The 21,134-nt window shown below is 39.5% G+C and overlaps 1 protein-coding gene across 1 annotated transcript; it reads right to left on the bottom strand.

Moving 5' to 3' along the window:
* Positions 1-127: 127 nt before the first annotated feature.
* b4galnt3b (beta-1,4-N-acetyl-galactosaminyl transferase 3b) lies at positions 128-20,660 on the bottom strand. The gene is made up of 20 exons (XM_034141198.1): positions 20,200-20,660; positions 15,562-15,611; positions 15,357-15,440; positions 13,267-13,362; positions 12,644-12,734; positions 12,419-12,519; positions 12,255-12,322; positions 11,140-11,218; positions 10,927-10,993; positions 10,561-10,695; positions 10,292-10,401; positions 9,126-9,226; positions 8,777-8,844; positions 7,467-8,697; positions 6,644-6,903; positions 3,950-4,103; positions 3,775-3,847; positions 3,527-3,680; positions 2,758-2,884; positions 128-1,997 (listed from the first exon to the last, which is right to left on the bottom strand). The coding sequence occupies exons 1-20, from the start codon at positions 20,345-20,347 to the stop codon at positions 1,886-1,888; spliced, it is 3,309 nt and encodes a 1,102-aa protein (XP_033997089.1). The 5' UTR covers positions 20,348-20,660; the 3' UTR covers positions 128-1,885.
* Positions 20,661-21,134: the final 474 nt, after the last annotated feature.

The following is a 21,134-nucleotide window of genomic DNA, read 5'->3' as shown; positions in this document are numbered from 1 at the left end:
TTTTTTTGTTTTAAGACAGTAAACAGCCAGAATATCTCAGATTTGTGATATCAGTTGAGATTGCTCAGTCCACTACTTGCATTGCATTTTATATGAAAATTAATAAAAGCACACATACTGCATGGAAATTAAGGCAAAAGTAATTTATTTCTCAGATTGGTGAAAGCATGGTAAAAAAGAAAAAACTCTACCTGAGAGAAGAGACTCGTACAACAAGGCAGTTCGTCTGCCAGCACAAAGAGATGGATGAGGTATATCTAAGAATAACAATGTAAGAGATGAAGGAGTAGTAAAAGAGGAAAGCATGAAACATTCTGGTCAAAACAGAAACCACATTTAAAAGTTTCAATGCTTTGCTACATGAACAAGGGGAAATCACACTCATCTTGGCAGTGTTACAAACCAAAACCATCAGTCTGGCATCACACCAGAATTTGGTGTTTTTGATTGCCCTTAATAAAAAGAAAAACAATTCAACATGTATTACATTTCAAAGTCTAAGAAAGGCACAAGACATCTAACTGGAATGTGGACAATCAGAGAAAATGCTGTATTAAATGCCAATAAACAGTATGAAAAAAATACACAATATTTTTCAGCTACAATATTTCCTGTATTACTCTATTTACTGCTGACAGTAAAAATAACTCTTCCCAAGATTCAAGACAGATTTTGTGATTTGTGAAATTACAATTATTTTTCTGAAAAAATAACTATTACGTTTAGCAAATAGAGTAATACAAATAATGTGAGCTGGCAGTACAGACAAACATTTCAGTAAAACTAATCTGTGACTAAAATGGCCCATAATTATATATTTACATTTTCAATAGTCTGTCATGTTAAAAAACATACCCTGATTTTCTTTATATTATAAGGTAGAGGTTATTCCAATCAACTTCTATTATCTTTGGTAGGTGGCAGTGTAGGCAAAAAAGCAGTTATTCTGAGAACAGTTTTTGGTTTCAGTTTTCTCATATTGGATTGTTTATTCATATGCCAACACTGTCTGTGATAAGTTGGGCAACTCAAACATACCTGTCAGAATATAACTAACAGTCCTTCTCTGACAAAACTAGATGATACACTCGTAAAATTAACTTAAATATTTAAATTCTTTCCAGTTTAAGGCTTTTCCTGAATCTGTAAAAACAGCACTTTGTGGCCCCAGTACCTGAATAGCCACATTCACAAAAGAAGGCACATTAAGTATGTAGCCTAATGGAACAAATAAGTGGGGGCACTTAACAGGTAAACGGAGGTACACTTAAAATAACTTTAAACTCAAATCCTACACATTGACAAAATAAATATAAAGTTTTCCATAATTTACAACATGAAAAATAAGGCTGTGTTTACCATAAAGACAATCTGCTGTCAAACACAGATATTTCCTTTTGTCATAAACAAAACAAACAGTTAAGACTCATGTGCAAGACTTGTGATGATATAGGTCACTTGTGTGTGTATACATCCTTGAACTTCCATTTTTAATTCACGTTTTTGTCTTTGGATCAGAGAACTTCCTTTGCAGTAGGTAGTGCAGATGATCTTTGCCTCAGTCAGGTGACATGGTGTATCTTCATTTGTAATATCACACAGTCGTTGGCACTCATCCACCAGTAACCTAGCAGTAGTCAACAGAACATCCAGTGTAATAAACTCTATCAGTAGTATTTCCTTAACAACGATTGTCACTGCTGTGGATTGCTTTTTCTCCACACAGCTCACATAATGAAGACAGTATCCGATCTTTGGACACCGTGGCTGTCGGACAGCAGGATGTACGGTTATGCATGTATCAGGCTCTGGCCTTAAAGTGCTCTGGTTGCCGTGGTTGTAACCATGGCGATCATTGTTATGGTGCAGTGAGCAGGTGACAGGCTCAACTGTGCCTAGGCGACACACGGCGGTTCCACATGCCACGTTTGGAGTGATAGTGGTGGAAGAACTTCCTCAAGTAGAACCTCTCCACCTCCAGTCCTGCCTGGAGAATCCTGAAGAAGAAAGGAGGGGAGAGTTTGGTAACTTACATCTATATTAAGGTTAATAATTGGCCAGCACTCAATGAAAACAGGCGCAAACTGTTTATTCTTGCGGCGCAGATTCCCATATAGATACAAAACTTAAACTACTTATTAACAGAAATACGTATACTAGTTGGTTTAATTTACATTATTTTGTTCAACATTAGATTTCGACTGATTTATTCGAGATATATATTTTTGTATTATAAAAAGGCATGTGAAGGTAAATGCCGCCTTGTTTTTTCATCTGATTATTAAAAATGGCTTCTAACCTAAAAATAATAATAATAATAATAATAATAATCTTGCAACATAATGCAGCATGAGGTCCCTGCTCACTGTAATATCCACTGCTTTAGGAACATTAAAAAAAATTACGCAAGGACACTCTTACACTGTTGTGTATCACCTGTTTGTCCTATTCAATGCATTAAAGCAGTTATTTTGTAATCCATCTGCTCCACTCAGTGTTTACACACTCAGCCAAGAGTTCTTTTAAACAACTTTAAAGGGACATGCATGAACTTGTTAAAGTCGAGTATGTAAGTGGAAAGACCATTATTACTGTTGGTAACAGCAACACTGAGTGGCAACACATATTTCAAATTGGCCTATTAAAAAAAATATTATTCACAATAAAGTGGAACAAAAAACATGAATTTCAAATAGAGGAAATAGACAAAGAAAATATGAGCAAGAAAAAAATTAATCTGAAGAAACAAGGAGAAACCTGTCGAGGAGCTCCCAGTCTTCTCCTCCCCAGCGCTCTTTGAATTCCTTGGTGTTCATTCCTCCCACTGCGTCCAGATCTGACTTAAAGATGCCCAGCAGGCCAAAGCCGTTGACCTCCCAGTAACCTGCAATACAGGTGGTATGTCCACATGTTCATATAAATGTAAAATTGCCTACATCCACAATTCTCCTAAAAGTGCAATACTTCCCAGCGCGCTGCTTTTGATGTTTGAACATTAAATCAATGTGAGCAAAACATTACTTTTTATTCATCTACCCCTGCCCCTTGTTACAACCTGGCAAGTCTGATTGTGTGGCTGTAGGGATTAAGCTGTTAATCCTACATGTCAATGCAAGAATTAAGAGCTTTGAGGTTTCGGTGTAGATTCCTTCCCATCTGTGGATGCAGACAACTTGCTTGTTTTAATACTGACTACCTGAGTCGACAAAGGAGCATTGAAAAAGTGGGCTTCCTATGATGGGTCAGTCGTAACACAACAAGCACAGAACACAGAAAAGCGTACAGTAATCTGTATATATAGAACAGGCACAACACAAAAAGTCTAGGAATGGCAGCTTTTCATGTCAAACCAAACCAGCCAATTTTGTCTGCAACGAAAGGCTTCCAGCACTGTCCCCTCTTCAAGTTTACCTTCTCTCTCCAACTTTGCTGTACATCTAACAGGGTTCCTACCCTCACTCCTGACTACTAACTAATTTAACAATATCTCACTGACTTAACTGAAGATGGGAGAATCTGCATCTACCTTTGGCATCTAATGGCGTAGCCCCGCAGGACAGTCTCAGCACTATTGGAGCAAACGCCATGTATCCCTCCACACAGTGCTTCCTGATGGTGTCAATGATGGAGGGAGGGAAGTGGATGTGGAGGTCGCACAGAAACACAATGCTGTGGTCATCCTTAGGGAGAATGAGAAGAGAAAATCAATACAAATATGGTTTTACTTTTATTTACACGTGTCTATTCATTTTAAAACTCTGTTGCAATACTCACATCTATAAGATCGATTCCTGCTTGCAGACCCGCAGAGCGCTCAAAGTTTCCGCTCAGCTTCACATACTGGTACCTGATATGTTCAACGGGCAACATTTTAGAACAAATATATTCTGTGTGATAGTTTTATTACATTAAGATTGAACATCAAAGTGAAGAAAACACACACACATACCTGGGGAGTGAGGACTTCTGCAGAGCCTTCCTCACATCAATGTCAGTGCTGTTGTAGTCGGCGATGATGAGGTTGAAGTTGGAGTCTCTGGTTTCTCTGAAAAGTTGTTCCATATCTGCAATCAGCTGCTGCACCCAGCGAGCCTGGTTTTTCACTGAAAGTTGTATAGACAATTGGTCAGTAATGCATGCATAGACAAAAAGTGAAAAAAACATCATCAGTATTTAACTGTCATACTGAATAGACACTCAAAAAAAGAAAATATGAATTGAGTACGACATTTTGACGGTACTATTGTCATATAATACATCTGATGAAGACAAAACAACAGAAGATAAACAGCATACATGTATCTTTAACTAAAGAAAAGGAACTATTGAAAATGTTATCTACAATCAGTATTTCAATGTCAACTCCCTTGACTATATTATTCTTCAAAAAATAGACAATACTGACATTAATACACCATATATTTGATTACTGAAGTGAATAAAGACCTCTGGGCACTATTATTTAGCCTCAGTGTAAACTGAACAATTTCATTGTATAAGACGAGTTCAACAGTCTTGCCATGACACAATCTCCAGGGTGCCAGAAGGTTTTTCTCTTTGATATTTCATTTTTAGGATCTAATCCCGTAAGGCCTGTCCTTATTCCTGTGCATTTAAAAGATTGGCTTCTGTGGTTTCCTCTTTTACAAAAGGTCCACTGAGATCTGAGTTTTTATTCAGCTCTGAATCCGCCATGGATGGTAATATAATGGAGGTCTTTTTTTCTTTGAGAAACAAAATAATGACTAGGATGCTGTGGTTGGGACATGACTAATAATAGTAATATGAGACCTTCTACAGGTAATTGGGTCAAAGAAGTAAGTGCTGACATATTGAGAGTTGTTTGTTATCCATTAAAGTGAAATGTTTATCACCCAAGTACCTTTTATTAGATTATTTAGTGGGAATGCTGATACAGCATTCCAACTATATGTTATTCTACGGACAAAAAGTTTATTATTCCGCCGGAATTTAGCACCTCTTCTCCTCCCGCATTGAACATCGCAGAAACTCCGTTCAAACATCAAAATGTTCAGCTCGGTCGGGAATCGATGGCTATTACTTTTCTCATTCATAACTTTCATAATTCCAGAGATACATCCCATAATACATCACATTTTTAACATGGAAGTCAATGGAGAAATTCTTCAGACTTCAACAAATCTTCATGCGACTTCAACTGCTAACTGTTCATTCATACTTTCACTCAGAAACCTCATTCCAACTTTAAAATGTTACACATCTTTCTGACATTATTCGTGTAACACAACTTTTAAATCAGATTCTTACTTTTAGAGATATTAAACATTGTTCAGACCTTGGTAAAGAGGTTTTCTTCAGATTTTAACATTAACTAGAGTGCGTGATGTCACAGCTAGAGGGTAGGAAATCTTGAAATTTGCCTTCATATCTTTTTTTTTAAAACTGCCATAATTCCCAAACCCTACATTCCTGAGACATAATCTTTCATGACAAACGTAGGAAAACATCTCGTAGCTTGAAAAATGACAAATAATTAAGCAAAATAATTAAACAAAATGCCTCTTGAGGGCATGAAGTGACAAAAACTTTCAACATGCCTCCATTAAAGCCCATTGTAATTTCAGGCTGATATTTCCTCACGGCAGCAGCCGCACACCTTTAGTTAAACTGCCAAAAAGGCCACATTATTAACCCGAACGTACACAAAAATTACACTTCAGATACTCAACTTCCTTGACATGCTTCACGTTTTGAAATTTCACAGATATCTGTTACGGTTGTTCGACAAAACGTTCACATGTAAGAGGTTTATCTCTCATTCAGAACAATGGAAACCTTTGATCTCTGCACACCTCGTTAGCTCAAATATAAACACCTGTGTCATGGAACACGATGATGTCATCACTCCAACTGACATGCTCAGAGCAGCAGACTTCAGATAAAGGTTAATGGTCCTGCCCTCAACAGCTCTACGTCAATTATGGGGTGTCATCATATGCCGAAGATCAAGAGAAGAGAGAGAGAAGGCGATCAAGAGAAGAGAGAGAGTAATGTAACCTCCTAATGTAATGTATAACTCCTATGAAAATGTTAAAAAAGTGCTCAAACTTCACATGTGTGCTAACAGTCCAGCCGTGAAGACATCTGCGGGACAGTTTTGAGATTTCTTCAAATTCCGTTGCCATGGCAACACAATGCTCGCCTTGAAACACGGTTTTCTCATAACTTCAGTGAAAATACTCCAAACAGCCCAAAACTTCACAGGTTTGGTAACGATGCAGCCATCAACGCATCTAAGCGTATTATGGGGTGTCATCAAATGCCGTTGGCATGGCAACAGATCATTCGCCATCAAGTTAGTTCAAAAGTTTGCAGTTAAAATATTCTGCTGCTTTTCCAAGCCTTTTACTTTCTTTTATTCTTTCATCAAACATTCTAGCCCCCAGTGTTCATGTATCATTTCAATCTAAATTATTCACTTTCTTCTTACACATTACATTTCAGCATAGCAGTTTAGCGTCAGCTTTTCAGCATAAAGCATTCCCACTAGCAATTTCTTCAGGAATTGCATTCTCTAGTTGTATTTGTGACTCAAAAAGATGGTGAAATGAAATCACAAATGAACAAATGAACAAAAGGGGCGTGTGAAGGGTGGATGTACCTGGTACTATGAAGTGAACGGTGGCCTCTGGGTTCCAGCGGAAGCCCACCGGGTTACACAGCACTAGCTGAGGTTCCTGTCGTTGGAAACGGAAGTCCTTGCTGGGCTGTCTGCTATGGCGGATCAGAGTGTAGATGTAGTGCGATAGGCGCAGCAGCTGGCCGTTTGCATCTTTCAGCTCAAGCTCCACAAGGTAGCGGCTGCCCTGCATCCCGTCCACACGCTTCACAACGTTAACCACACGCACCAACGTGAACTGCCTTCAAGGACAGAAAGAATATAAAAAAACATAGTGAAATGCACTTTTAATATATACAGGTTTTTAATTGTATACGTGAAGAAGGTCAGATTGTACTTGCTATTATATTTAATTGAAAGGTTGATTTCACAATGTGACAACGTTTTTTTTCTCCATTTATTATATACTATAATTGTTTTTTCACTTAGGTCAGTGGGTCTCAAACTATGGGTCAAGCTCACCAAGCTGTTCTAAAATAGATGTGAAAGGTTGTTACATAATAAACAAGAAGGAAGTTAAGAAAAACATGAAGTATTTCTGCTACACAAATACTGTAAGGCTGTTTTTTCTTTTTGGTTTTATTTTATACTGAAATATGTATTCAAATTAAAACATTTCACATCCCGCAGAGATACCAGTATTCATCTTGCAGAAGTTAGGCAACCAAAACAAATTGCATTCTATCTTTTTACCCATTTTATATCTCTAATTATTGAAAAAAACATTGAGGCTGATTTCTGCCATGAAAGCAACTCAAGATTCAGGTGATGCAGTCACTGGTGCAAATACAAAAAAAGTAGTTACCCATGGTGCTTTTGGTTGAGTTGGTTCATGAAAGCCTGGACTATGGGCAAAGCGTCACGGGGCTGGAGGAGCACGTTGCCTGAGATGTTGCATTGCAGGTCGATCCAGTCCGACCGCTGAGCCTGAAGGTCCAGGTGGTTGACCTGGAAAGTCTGGCTCCAGTTGACCTCAGTGTCAAACACCGGCGCTGGGGTAAGATTCTCGTCATCCGTACCTTCAAAGTATTCCCCTGGTCCCCACAGAGAGTCTCTCTGTCTCACTGCCCTGTTACGATCCTCCTCTTCTTCCCCTCCTTGGTCCTCCACTTCTCTCGTAACTGACTGTTTTTCCTCCATTTTGCCTTCAGCCATAATTTTTGCTCTGTTAATGCTATTTTCTAGATCCTGCAGAGGCATTTTCTTCTTTCGCTCCCTATCCCTACGTTTTTTTTTGGTATATGTGTCCCTCTGAGCGCTCTGTAGTAATGCTAAATCAATGTCCTTCTTAGGAGTCGCAAATTGGTGATTGGCAGTTGGCTGAAGATCAATCTTTACTAACTTCCGCTGAAGGTCCACTGTGGGTTTTTCAGGCGGAGGAGCATCCTCCTTAGCCTTCTCTAAGGGTTGAAGCTTTGAGTCTTTGCGTCTCTCATTTTTGGTACTGTTCATTTTACGGGACCTCTGTATATTAAGCCGTTTAGAATTTAGCTGCTCTGAGGGGACTGCTGGTTGTTCCATTGGTTTAAGCTGCTCTCTGTCCAATGACTTCATGGGATTTATCTTTCCTGGTCTCACAGCGGTCTTTACTGATTCAGGCTTTCGTTTCTTTGCTGGTTTTAACTTTCCCTTCAGTTTTATCTTTTCTACTTTTTTAATCCGGCTCTCCAGCTTTAACTGTGAGCGGTTGTGTTGCAGAGGCGGTTGATGTTTTGAGGCTGGTGTTGTTTGCTGAGGTTGGGCTGGTTTCTTTTGCTCTGGCTCTGGGACAATGTCTTTCCCTTGCCTCCTTTGCAACTCATCTGTGTGCCGTCTTGTGTCAGACGTGTTCCGTAGCTTGTTATTAGTGTCTTGCACGACTAAGGAGAAGAGTTTGCGCCTGCGTCTCTGAGCATAATCATCAAAATCATCACCATAGTCTGGAAAGATTGCGTTATCAACCTGGCCCCACCCTGCTTCCTTTTCTCTTTGATAGGTTTCATTGTTAAAGTCATCTTCCTCAACTTGCTCCGATTTTCTTCTTTGGAAGCCAAAATCTAAACAGAAAACAAGACTGTTATAGACTGACAATACAAATAACTTACATTTTTTTTTTTATTAAAAAATTAAAAAGACCTTGTCCTATGTTTCCTGTTTCCTGCGTATCAGGTCGGTCTAGTCTCATGTATCTGGAGAAACCAAACCTAGAGACAACACACATAATCAGGCAGAGATTAATAATAAATGAATTGGCCTGATGTTAGATTAAGATCACAAATCACTGTATTGCTTGAACTGAATCTCTTTAAAAAAATAATAAATAAAACCCTTTCATGTTGTGATGTGAACACTGAACAGCACCCTCTGTTGATCATACTGTAAACCTATTTTAATTATTCTCTGTCCAACAGTTTGCATTTCATTTAGTACAGAATGACACACAAGTGTTACTACATATGGATCATGTTAATGCATGGAGTCTTACATCTTCATGTAGTAGGGACTTTCGGGGTAGAAGCAGCTGTTCTCTGTCTCCATGTGTGTAAGTCGGGTGTAGTCATTGGGGAAGATGTAGGACATGTGGACCTGGGAAGAATAAATGACACTGTTAAAGCTATGAGAGCTTGCTGATAAATCAGGAGATCTTGTATTAAGGAATGTCAGAGGGATGCAACAGGTTTGTGCAGAGTTTAGACAATAACAGAACTGCATGTGTTTCTTTTTCTCAGCAGATTTCAGAAAATATGTTAAGTAAGGTGCATATTCAAATAATCTCCAAACTAAAATAGTTTTGTTGAGGTGAGGAGGTCAATATCACTCTCATATAAAACTGCTACTACGTCCTAACTGCTTAACATAAAAGCTGCGTCTCAATTCAACAGCCAAATCCTTCAAAGTATGCATTTTAATGCCGAATACATTACAGCGTCTGTCCCATCTTTAAAAGCTCCCTTAATGTGTGATTTTTTTATGAGAAGGATCCAAAGGCTGGATGGCTCAAGATCAAACATATCCCAAAATGTATTGCATTTTAAAATGGCATTCCCAAATGTACTGGGAACAACGGCCTTGAGGGAAAACAGAATGACACTGCTGACCTGGCTCTTTTCAAAAGCATTTAAAATAAATTAAAGGTCACTAGTTTACACGATGTATCATACCAAAGTGTCAAATCAACATATTGTGGGCTATCAGGGGTTATGCGCAGGAGTATTTCTTTGTTGGCCAGTAACATCCTTGTGTCTTGTTGTCACTAGGAGGTTGCTGGGCAACCAGCAGAGACTTCAGGTAGTCAGCCCAAAGTGACGAATAATCAGGTTGAGGTTAAAGGATCAACTGAGGGAATCAGAGGCCATGCTACTATGTGAGACGCTTTCCAATCGATGCAGCATGTCTTCATCATCTTTAAACTAGTTCTTCGAGGGCATTAAATACTGCCATCATTTAGATTCCTGCTTAGAAGGAACACATATTTAAACAAAATAAGAGTTCTATGAAAGATGGAAAAAACGTCCTGTATAACTCTGGAGCAGGAACAAGAAACACTGTGTCTTCAATGTAATCCTCATCTGTATTCAGGACTTTTTTGTGTGAATATTGAGCTCTGAAGAATATTGTGGGTGTAAATTAACAAACTTTATAAATACATACAAACTGCAGTCCTTGATAGCGGAGGAGAGGAAAGTCTTTTATTATGTAGCTGGGCTTGTACGAGCAGTCAGGAAGGACACCTTGTAGGAACTTGTTGTCTAGCAAAGGCACTGCAAAACACACACAACACATTTGAGATAAGATTACTTCGAATTGAGTGGGAGGATATAAACTGCACAGTACTTGTAATTGAAGAGTAGGAAATGGAAGATGAGATAATTTATCTACTGTGTGGTAAAGAAAGAGGCCAACAGTGAGACGTCTCTCACCTTGGTAGAAAGAGTCTCGCGGGTCTTCCCTCAGCATGTCTGCTGCACCTTTCTGCTGTTCTGTGGGGGTGTGCTGGTGGCTTGCAGCCGTCTGTGGTATGTGGGCTACGTCACTCATTAACAAGGCAGACTCATCTGTGGGACAAATCACATGACATGACGGTAAGAGCTTTGCTTACGTTGCAACAAAACCACTGACTTGACAAGCAGGTTTGAGCTTCCTTGCAGAGAAATAAAGGCAAACAGATTTTAGATTGAAACAATGTGAGATGGAGACCCCCCCCTGAGCTCTAGACTAAGACAGATTTACTGAGTGATGCATTGTTTAAACAGCAGGATTGATGTATGGGTTTTCTTTGTACTTACTAACGTAGAGGGAGATGTGATGGGATTCAATAACCTTGAAACGAGAGCCTTGGTCAAGGAGCTGCCACTGTGTGAAAACAACACAAAGAACTGCATGTTTCTTCCCATTTATGACTCATATTGAACAGGAAAATGAGCATAGACCTAATATGGCTATTAGGAACAAGTAAATAAGACAAATAAAGAAAGGAGGGGATATTTTCGATGACTTACTGCCACCTCCACATGGTCAGTCCCTCTGTGGTTTTGCTTGTGGATGACTTCAAAAAAGTACCTTCTTTGAGCAGACAGCCTGTCAGACAGTAAAGGGTCATATTAAGAAATACAGTATATTAGTCACATCTGACACAACCTAAACTGTTCCTAAATAGAAACACAATAAATTAGCTTTTAGTTAAGTGTGTGTGTGGGCTCCTAAGTAGTTTATTTGATTTGATACTGTTAAAGGATTCCTTACCTAATCAATGGCCTAAGGAAATGCTGTACATTTTGCAGAGCTCCTTTGGGCAAATGTGTGATATTGAGCTATATAAATAAAGTTGATTTGATACATAAAGGAATGCTGCAGCTCCCACGGTCAGATAAACATCAGTTCACCAGTATCTTTTCCTCTGCAGCCTCTTCAAGCAGATATATATATATTTTTTAATTAGGTTTATTTTGGGTACATAGTTTGTTTTCTCTGAATATATTATTTCTGCAATCTTAAGCTCATCTCATTGAAGCGGACACTTGTGGCAGAACAGGCTCTTGTTGATGTCAACCAACAAAAGTATCATCATGTAGCCTACTAAATATCCTGCCTGGTTCCAGTTAACCCCACCCACACAGCCTGAAAAAAAAACGGTAGGTTGAATTCTCAGAAGTGCATATACGTTTTAAGCAGAAATGCTTACGCATGGGTTCTTTGATGTAAACTGCTTACGTTACGGCATTGGTTTGATGTTCTGGCATAAGTTCTACACTTTGACAAAAAGAAGACTTACAAAATTAAAATTAAAAATGATTGGCAATGTTGATTTTTTATTTAGCTTGTGTTGTTTTATGTATGTTTTGTAGAGGAAGAGTGACAAAGGACAAATGTTAATTCCCGTTTAACAGCGCACCAATCACAATTCTATTCTTTATGTTGCCACTGTTCAATCTGATAAGACCACACCCACACAGCACACACCCTGATGAAGCATGGCATTCATGTCTTGTAGAACTACTTAAGGGTCTCCAACAATTGAGTTTTGCAGTCACGCAAAAAGTCTGTGTCATAACAGTTGTTCCTGTTTGCTGTTTTTTTAACACAAAGGCCTGTGAAATATATTGTCAAAACTCACCAGACTGGTTTGGAGGTCTGACTGGCATACTTCTCAAATTCACCTGGGGCTGTCCATTCTGTTCCAGTCTAGAGAAAAAAAGCCCACATGTAAACAAATATTACAGACAGTAAGGTTTGAGGAAAGGATAAACTGCTGCTTCAGAAGCTCATAGATTAGCATACCTTTCCGACCCATGCCAATGACTGCAAGTTATCGGGAGAGTCATCTGTGCTGAGCCAAAATTCTGAGTTGTCATCAGAGCTCAAAGCAAACACAAACTCTCCTGAGAGACAAGGAGAGAAAAAAAAGGAGATAAAGTGACTGATTAAGTAAAAGATAGAGTGATACGTATTGCACACATGTACATGCTAATAGACCGAAACTAGATGAAAAAGTACATGTTGTACCGTCAATGTAAGGATGTAGATAACCAAATATTCTGAGCCCGTAGTTGGTCCACTGAGGAGAGACGGCCAGCTTCTTAACTGTCGTCCTGGACTGAAAGGCGGAGGAAGGGGAAACACAAAGAGTCAGTCATGATGCTTACTCAAAGTGAGACGACATCTTGAGTCCAGGGACGTGAGGATTTAGCACGTAGATGTAGAATGCACCTCTGAGTGAAAACAAACCGTGTGTGTGTGTTTAAAAGCACTTTAGTCCGAGTGAGTGCAGATGGTGACTTTGCAACATGAAAATATATTATTACAGTATATTTTCTACTGTTGAGTATAGTTTACATTGTTTTATCTTAATCTATTTTATATGTCTATACTTATTCCTGCTTGCACATATGTGTAAATTGCACTGATGTTTTGCATTAGTTTATGTCTTCTTCTTTATGTCTTAAGTATATTGTATGTTGCAATGTTGAATGAACTTGGGACTAAATATGATAAAACTAAGATATAGTAATTGTCCTTCTGACAATTAAGCCTTTGAAAATGTAATCTTGAACATGCTAGTGTGGCTAACAGTTAAAACAATCAATTCAACATAACACATGTCAAATGAAGATAAGGTATTTACTCACATGAGGATACAGTGGGTAGTGTATGTTCTTGTGGAGGTCAGCTGTAGAACTGCCACACCAGTCCTCAAAAACATGCAGATTGGCCTGTCCCTTATACTGCAGGAAGGAAGACAGAGGACAGTGTTGGGACCACTTGTGTTTGTGCTGCAGTCAGTCAGCAGTGGGACAATTAACCATCTGGCTTCAGTACTTGGTAAACTAAAACATACTAATACAGACTTCCTTGGATACCACTTAACAATACAATGACGTAACTACTGATTCCAACAGTCACCTGATACCAACTACCCAACCCACTTTCTGAGTACAGACAAGCCTTGTTTAAAGGGTCGGTTTACCTAAATTATAAAGCATTTATCTAGTGGTAACTAGCTGTGCAGTTTTAGTTTATTTATTTGCTAGTGTTTTTTTAAATAAAGGCTCCTATATTTCTGGAGTCTTCCCAACTGTATGACATTCAATGGAATGTGATCTGTGCTGCTCAAAGCATTATATAATGTAAAAAAACAAATGTATTATTTCAGATTTATTTTGTGTTCTTTTTCAGTGTACATAATACTAGATTTAATTATGACGGAGGCAAACATCTCATATATACACTATATCTCAAAATCTATTCAAATAATGAGACCAAATCTATTTGCATATCTGGGAACAAAAGTGGGTTGGAATGTTTTATCTGTTATTTGAGATTATCTGTTTGATTAAGTTGTATTATACACAGGTGGGCTGGGGTTACAGGAATTATGTGACAGTGGAAACCGTTGTCAAATAGCGTTTCCCCGCCTCGAATCCAACAAAGCCATGAAACAATGGCACACACGCATACAAATAAAGAGGCAGTGGAGGGGCCTGGATGTCCTGTAAACAAACACCTGTGTGACATCTGCCAAAGAGGCCATGTTATCTGATCTGTGTGTGCTGGTGGCAGCACAGAGGCAGAATAATGCAGGTAGGAGCCAAAGCCTCAGTATAGCAGTTCATCAGATTTCATTAGCAGTCCAGCTAAATGTTAAGCTGTCATCAGCACAGTAAGTTAAATATTAGCGTGACCCAGGCTCAGAGCTGCTTTCAATAATTTAACAACGTTGTTTCGTTGTGTTTTAATGTCTGTGATCAAAGGCCACTGAGCGGCTTTGCTTTCAAGCTAAAACTCATTTCATTCATGGGTCTACCGCACCTTTTTAGCTTTCCTTCCCTTCTAAATCTGTGAAGGGTGTGACATTTAATGGACTTCCTTACTGGTATTGCTGTGTACTCTCGTGAAAGCTTCACAATTGTGAGCAATTTCAGCTTTTCTTTTACTTTTGTGATTTAATAATGAATAGCTTTGTGTTTTAGAGTGTAAGTTGGACAAAACACTACAATTGAAGACGCTATCTTAGACTATAGAAAACTGAGAGAATACTTTTCCCACTTTTTATAGTCCAAACAATTTATCAGTTAATTGAGAACATTTCGGCAGATGAATCAATGTTGACAACAACAACAAAAATCAATTAATTAAATAATACTTTATCAAGTTGGTGAGAAAATGCTTTTAGTTGAATTGTATTAATTTTCACACAAAGTAGAATTTTGATGGATATTACTGGGATAACTACCCTAGAATAAACATCATACAAATCCAGGGCAGTTCACAAATATATTGTCATATCAGCCCGTTTAGTTGTAGTTTGGTTGTAACATTGATAGTTAATGAATTACCAGGTTTGAGGAGTGAACAATTTCCCATCAGCGACTTGGCACCCACGCATAGGTGATCACTGGGGCTTTTACAATGCTAATGCAGGTTTGCTTACTCTGGTCTGCGGAGCCAGACACAGCAACAGCCTCCCCTAAACATGAAACATGAGGTGCAAGCAACTGGCCGAAGCACAGCTCTGCTTAATATAGTGGAAACATGATGACAGAGCAATGGAAGCTGCTGAAGAACACCCAACTGGAGGAAACATACTGTACACAAAAGCAAAAGAGCTGAGGTGGGAGGGAAGTGGGCAGGCCTGGGCAGGTTATTCAGAGTTCAAAAGAGGTGAGACAGAGCGTTTAAGCATGCAGCACTCTGGACCCGCTCACACAAACACACACACCTCTGGTTTCCAGGTTTGTGGAGTGTAGCTGGCCCTCCAAGCAGTTGAATTCTCCACAGAGACTGGTTGATGGTCCCTTCTGACCTGAAAAACACACACGTTAAAGTCTGATCCTGTTTTTCCTCTACCTCTCCATGCACAAAAACACACACCCTGGTACCAACGTATTTTCTATCATCATTTTTTCCCCCGCCACTAGACTTACCCTTTCGTCAAACATGGATCTCCTCCAGCTGCTGCTGTCAGGATTCATACCTGAGGAAATTATTAAAAACAATCAGCTAACAGGCAAGTATGCATCGACTGTCCACAGATGGGTCCATTTGTCTTAAGAACTCTTATGATGATTTAAATGTAATGTGGGATTTTGCAGGTTGTTATTCATATAATGCCTTCACTTCACATTCAAACAAATGTATTCTAATCTATAAACTGTGTTTCTCTGTCTGCTTCTTTTTCTTTTTTAGTTCAGGAAAATCAGTTTATTTACAGAGAGAGGGAGTGTGGAGAGGAGAAAGCATGAATGTACACGTAGGAAGAAAAACTCTTTCAAAGTACTTCTGTAAATAGCATAGCACAACCACGCCTTAAAATGACCTAACTATGAAGGCCCCCCCATCACATCCAATATAAACTCTCTGGATGTCTGATAGCAGGTACACGTAGCCTATTTTAGGTATTACCAGATTTCGATTTTCTCCCTTTTTCATCCATTTATTATGGGCAAACAAAGGAGACCAGTGTCCCAAACAGAGTCCCACCCATCCACTCCCTGTTCCATTTCAATGCAGATGACCAGTGAATTTAACTCATCTTACTCACAGCCTTCCATGAGCTGCTATGGTTTTACTTTGGTAAAACAGATACAGAAATATTATTCCTTTTAACCTCTTCTGGCATCTTTCAAATTATAGGGTGGTGTGTATTTTAAAGAAGGACCTCTGTGTTTGGTTTTGTATGAGCTTGTGGTGTCATTGAGTGAATTGCAGTCTGTCATTATCACTAGGGTGGAGATCTCCAAACACACACACCCTTGAGACATGTGGGATAATTTTGGCAACACACGTAATTCTAGAGTAGCGGTTAGGAAAAGCAAGTGAGGAATATTTTTATCTTCAGCTGCAGTCAGTCCTTTTACTTAGCCTTATACCGCTGCCTTTCTGTCACAATATTCGGAGGGATAATGCATTTGTTGAATTATTTTTCTTTTATGCCATCATCAAATTAAATAATTTCAAACTGGCTGTACGGCTTTGTTTGGTGGACTTCATGACTCAAAGCTGACATGTTACAGTTGATAAAAGAAAATTGGTGCAGGGCGACAGACTTTCAGCCTTTATACAGAACACATCAATTACATCTAAACAAAGAGACTGGAGGATTTTCATGTGGCTGTTGTATTATCATGACATTTTGGTCTGTGCGCTCTATTTTGTAGACTATATTCTACATTTGGTACAGCTACCCTCCTGTTGCAGCCCAAACATTTTCTCTACTGGAATATTTGTTAGGGTTAGAAGGATTTTAGACACTGTTTCACTTGGTGGGAGTCTATGTAAAGCACACAGTTAAGACAGTGAAATATGCAGTTCACAAATAGTAAAGGTACCAGTTATGGCATAAGTAGCATATTGCAGTCAGAGTCATGCCAAGCGTTTTTTTGCCAGGACACATTTGATCGGCTGGTTTAAAGTATGTATCATTAAAGGTGGGGTAGGTAAGTTTGAGAAACCGGCTCGAGATACACTTTTTGTTATATTCCATGGAATGCTCCTAACATCCCGATAGCAATGAATATCTTAAAGTGCTTTGACAAAAAATCCATTAAAAAATGTCATCTGTGGAAGCCGTAGTACTGTAAAAGGCACGACCAATCATCTGAGCCGGCCCGGCTAAAATAACTGGATGGCCTACCTGCCTGTCAGCCTTCCATCTGTGCACAAACTTATCTCGTGCCCTCATTGGTCATGTGCGCGTTCGTGTGTGTTGGAGGAGGGGCTCTGTAAGGAATTGGCAGATTTGTTCCGGCTGTGTATTTTCAAATTCTAGCGCACTCGAGCTGGTTTCTCCAAAATTACCTACCCCAGCTTTAACTGAAATACAGCTGTTACCAAAACGATTATCTAGAAATGATGGAGGATTGCCCATAGAGAGGATGACACCATAGAAATAAAATCACCCGCCCACACAGGCAGCCTTTTCTCCATCAGGACATTTATTAACTGCAGCACTTCATAGGTTATCTATGTTCTTAAGTGCCCATGTGACCTACATGTGGGAAAAACAAGCCGTCCCTTGAAGACCTATATCTGCAGAGCTGAGCCTGAGATCACACCTATAGCAGTGACAGTCTCACCCTTTCAGTTTCAGTCAGGGGACCCTATACTGCAGTTTAATGACGACATGGACGGAAACTGTACTTTCGACCTCTTTGATCCTCATTTCCTGATTATAACATATTGGTGTGTGTGTGCAGAATGTAGCGTAGCATTGAACTAAGGTGTTTAGTGACGTATTACACATAAACAGTAATGCTTAATGCACTACATATATTTTTTTGTAAGCACAATATCTAATCTGGTATAGAGATGTCATAATAATTTTAGATATTTTGAGAAAAATATGTTGATCGAAGCAAGACAGCCTTTTCTTCTTTACATGTGTTGTTTAAGGGTGACAGATATTTAAAAACTGCTGCTTAATTTGAATAAAGGTGAATACTCAAAAGTTTCAAGCTGTGTTAACCAAAAAGGTGTATAGCTCCCTGCAACAGAAGTTGCATGATCAGATTAGGGACAGCTTCCAGCATGTGTCAAGTTGAAATAGCAATCTATATTTCATGACAAAAACTGCTGTTACAGAGGCCTACTGACATTCTTGTCTTTATGACGGTGCTTGTGTCTTACTATGATTGTTGAACTTCAAAAAAGCCTGAGGACTGAAAAATCATAAGCAATTACATTTGCATTTAAAGGTGGGGTAGGTAAATTTGAGAAACCGGCTCGAGATACACTTTTTGTTATATTCCATGGAATGCTCTTAACATCCCGATAGCAATGAATATCTTAAGTGCTTTGACAAAAAATCCATTAAAAAATGTCATCTGTGGAAGCCGTAATACTGTAAAAAGCACGACCAATCATTTTAGCCGGCCCGGCTAAAATAACTGGATGGCCTACCTGCCTGTCAGCCTTCCATCTGTGCACAAATTTATCTCGTGCCCTCATTGGTCATGTGCGCGTTCGTGTGTGTTGGAGGAGGGGCTCTATAAGGAAGTGGCAGATTTTCTCCGGTTGTGTATTTTCAAATTCTAGCGATCTCGAGCCGGTTTCTCAAACTTACCTACCCTACCTTTAAGTGTCAGATAGAGTGTCTGGCATTTTCTTTTAACTGGAGCAACAAATTACACATGCTATTTCCTCTCATCCTTTTCAAATAATATGACTTAAAAACGAGCCTATGTCTGATTATTGAGTGTACATAAAAAAGAATGTAACATAAAAAAATCTTTAATGTTTAAGATTTACAAAAAAACTTTAGATTGCAGCTTTTGACGCCTGTAAAAACGCTGTAATATCTCCTGTGATTTTTCCATTACACTTTTAGGTCTTCACTTTGGCCTTTCAGCTCTGTTTGGAGGCTATATGTGGTCCTTAACAGAAGTCCCACTGTGTTGAAGGGGCTACAGCCCAGGAATGTGTAGATAGACGAGCCCTGTAATGTAGGTCTGAGGCATGTGTTTACACGTCAGCCGTTTGTTCAAAGTGTGTGTTTCATGTGTTGTTACTTCTCTCTTGTGGGCAGACACCAACCTGACTATTTTCACTGTTTTCATCTCCAATCATGCCATGGCGGTGACACCCTTATGTTATACTTGGGTGTGAGTACAATGCAACAGATGGTAAACCCAGGAGTAAATAAGGTAATGGGCAGGAAGTTGGATTACCAAGTGTGAGACGAGACTTCCTTCTGAGTGTAAACCTGCAATCTGACCGACCTACCCCCCCCCCTCGCTCTTTCCCCTGCTCTTAAAACACACACACTGCTCCATCTCTTTAAATCGACCTGTTGTCTCACCTGCTCTAGGCTCGTGTTTCCTGTGCAAAAATCCAGCATGATTCAAGAAAAGTAAAAGTATATGTAAAGTGTATTCCTGTTAATGCTCACATATTGACTCCTACAACAAATGAAAAGTCTTCAATTGTAATCCAATACAACTGCAATGCATAGTCCTTTTGTAAATTAGTTAGTTAAAACTTTATTGTGCACAGTGCACATCATGGAAACATGTTTTGTCTTTGGCTTCACCACACATAATTTAAAATATGTTGCTTAATATGTGTCAGAGAGGTGATGATTAATCTCTGTGGTTATTTATCCAGCGGCACTTTGTCGTGTTGATGAACTGCAGTTTACTGTAGGTTTTTTTTTAAGATTAGTGCTATATCCAAAATTAGAAATTAGGTGGTTCAAATATATATGTTTTAATTGCAGTCCTATCACTATAAAAGTACAGCTTCAAATGTGAGACAATGAAATGAATGAAAACAAAGTAACTTAACAGATTTAAGAAGTAAGGAAGGAAGTGAGAAAATACTGTTGCATCGTTTCTTTAGAAGTTGCACCAGTTTTACCTATTGCTGCGTGACCCCTTCATTTTTCCTGCAGCCAGATCTTTCTGCAAACTTTTTCATGCACATGCTCACTTTCCATTGTTATGCTGTTGTATCAGTAATACGTTGTTTGTTAGATCCAAGCCCAGTGTGAATGATGCATCACTTAAAAAAACAATCAACAACACTTGTTGAGTCAGACCTGTCGTAACCGGCGACCACAGACTTACTGGTATCACTGCTCCAAGCTTTTGCAGCCACCATCTCATGGTACACTGCCACAACTCCGACCAGCAGAATCGCCCCGAACAGAAGATATTTGCCATTGCGCCGCAGTTTCTTCAGGGGAAAAAACGCTGCGAACATCTTGTCTCTCATGCGAAAGCTCCTCCCGAGTTATTCATCGGTGGGGTCACCCGCTTTGTCATCAGGAGGGGACCGACCCCGCCGCAAGCCCGTCCGCCTGCCCGCCACCCACCGCTGCTCCTGCGGGTGCGCACTACCGGCGCCCTGGATGTCCCCAGCGCGCGCGGCCCCTGGTGCTTCTCATCCCGCGAAAACTCCCACCATGACTTTAGGCAGCCGGTAATCCCCACTGTGAACTCTCTATCATCAGAAAAGTAACTCCGGCTAGTCAAGCATTTCAGTGCACGCGAAGCCGCACGAACAACGGAGTGAGCAGTGAAATCTCACACTAGCCTTTACTCCACACAACTTCATGACAGGACAGACAGCAGATGCCCGAAAACCGATCGGAACAGAGACAGTGTGGCCTTCAAAGTAAAAGCACTGTTAAAACAGAGTAGTGATAAATAAAGAATTGATGCTGGCACGGGCTCATAGCCGAGTTATTGTCTTTAGTATACTTTACATTACCGGTGACATTTAATAATTTCATTCACATTTTAGCTATCTGTTTCTCACGCCAAAATAAGTGTCACTGTGTGGTTTATTTTGAAATATGATCATACCGGAAATACTTTTCTTGTAGTTAGTTTGACACTACTCGCTCTGGGATTAAAGGGAGGAGTGAACATGGGCAGCACCCACCCATCACCCTTCTCCTCGGGATTTACCTGTGACAGGTAGGACAGGTTTTTCCCTTCAGTGTTTCAACAAAAAGTGATGGAGCTACCTATATGCAGCCTCACATTGTTATTATTTT

This window comes from Trematomus bernacchii, unplaced genomic scaffold, assembly GCF_902827165.1.
Source record: "Trematomus bernacchii unplaced genomic scaffold, fTreBer1.1, whole genome shotgun sequence".
Taxonomy (NCBI): Eukaryota; Metazoa; Chordata; class Actinopteri; order Perciformes; family Nototheniidae; genus Trematomus; species Trematomus bernacchii.
This window is presented reverse-complemented; position numbering and strand designations above follow the sequence as displayed.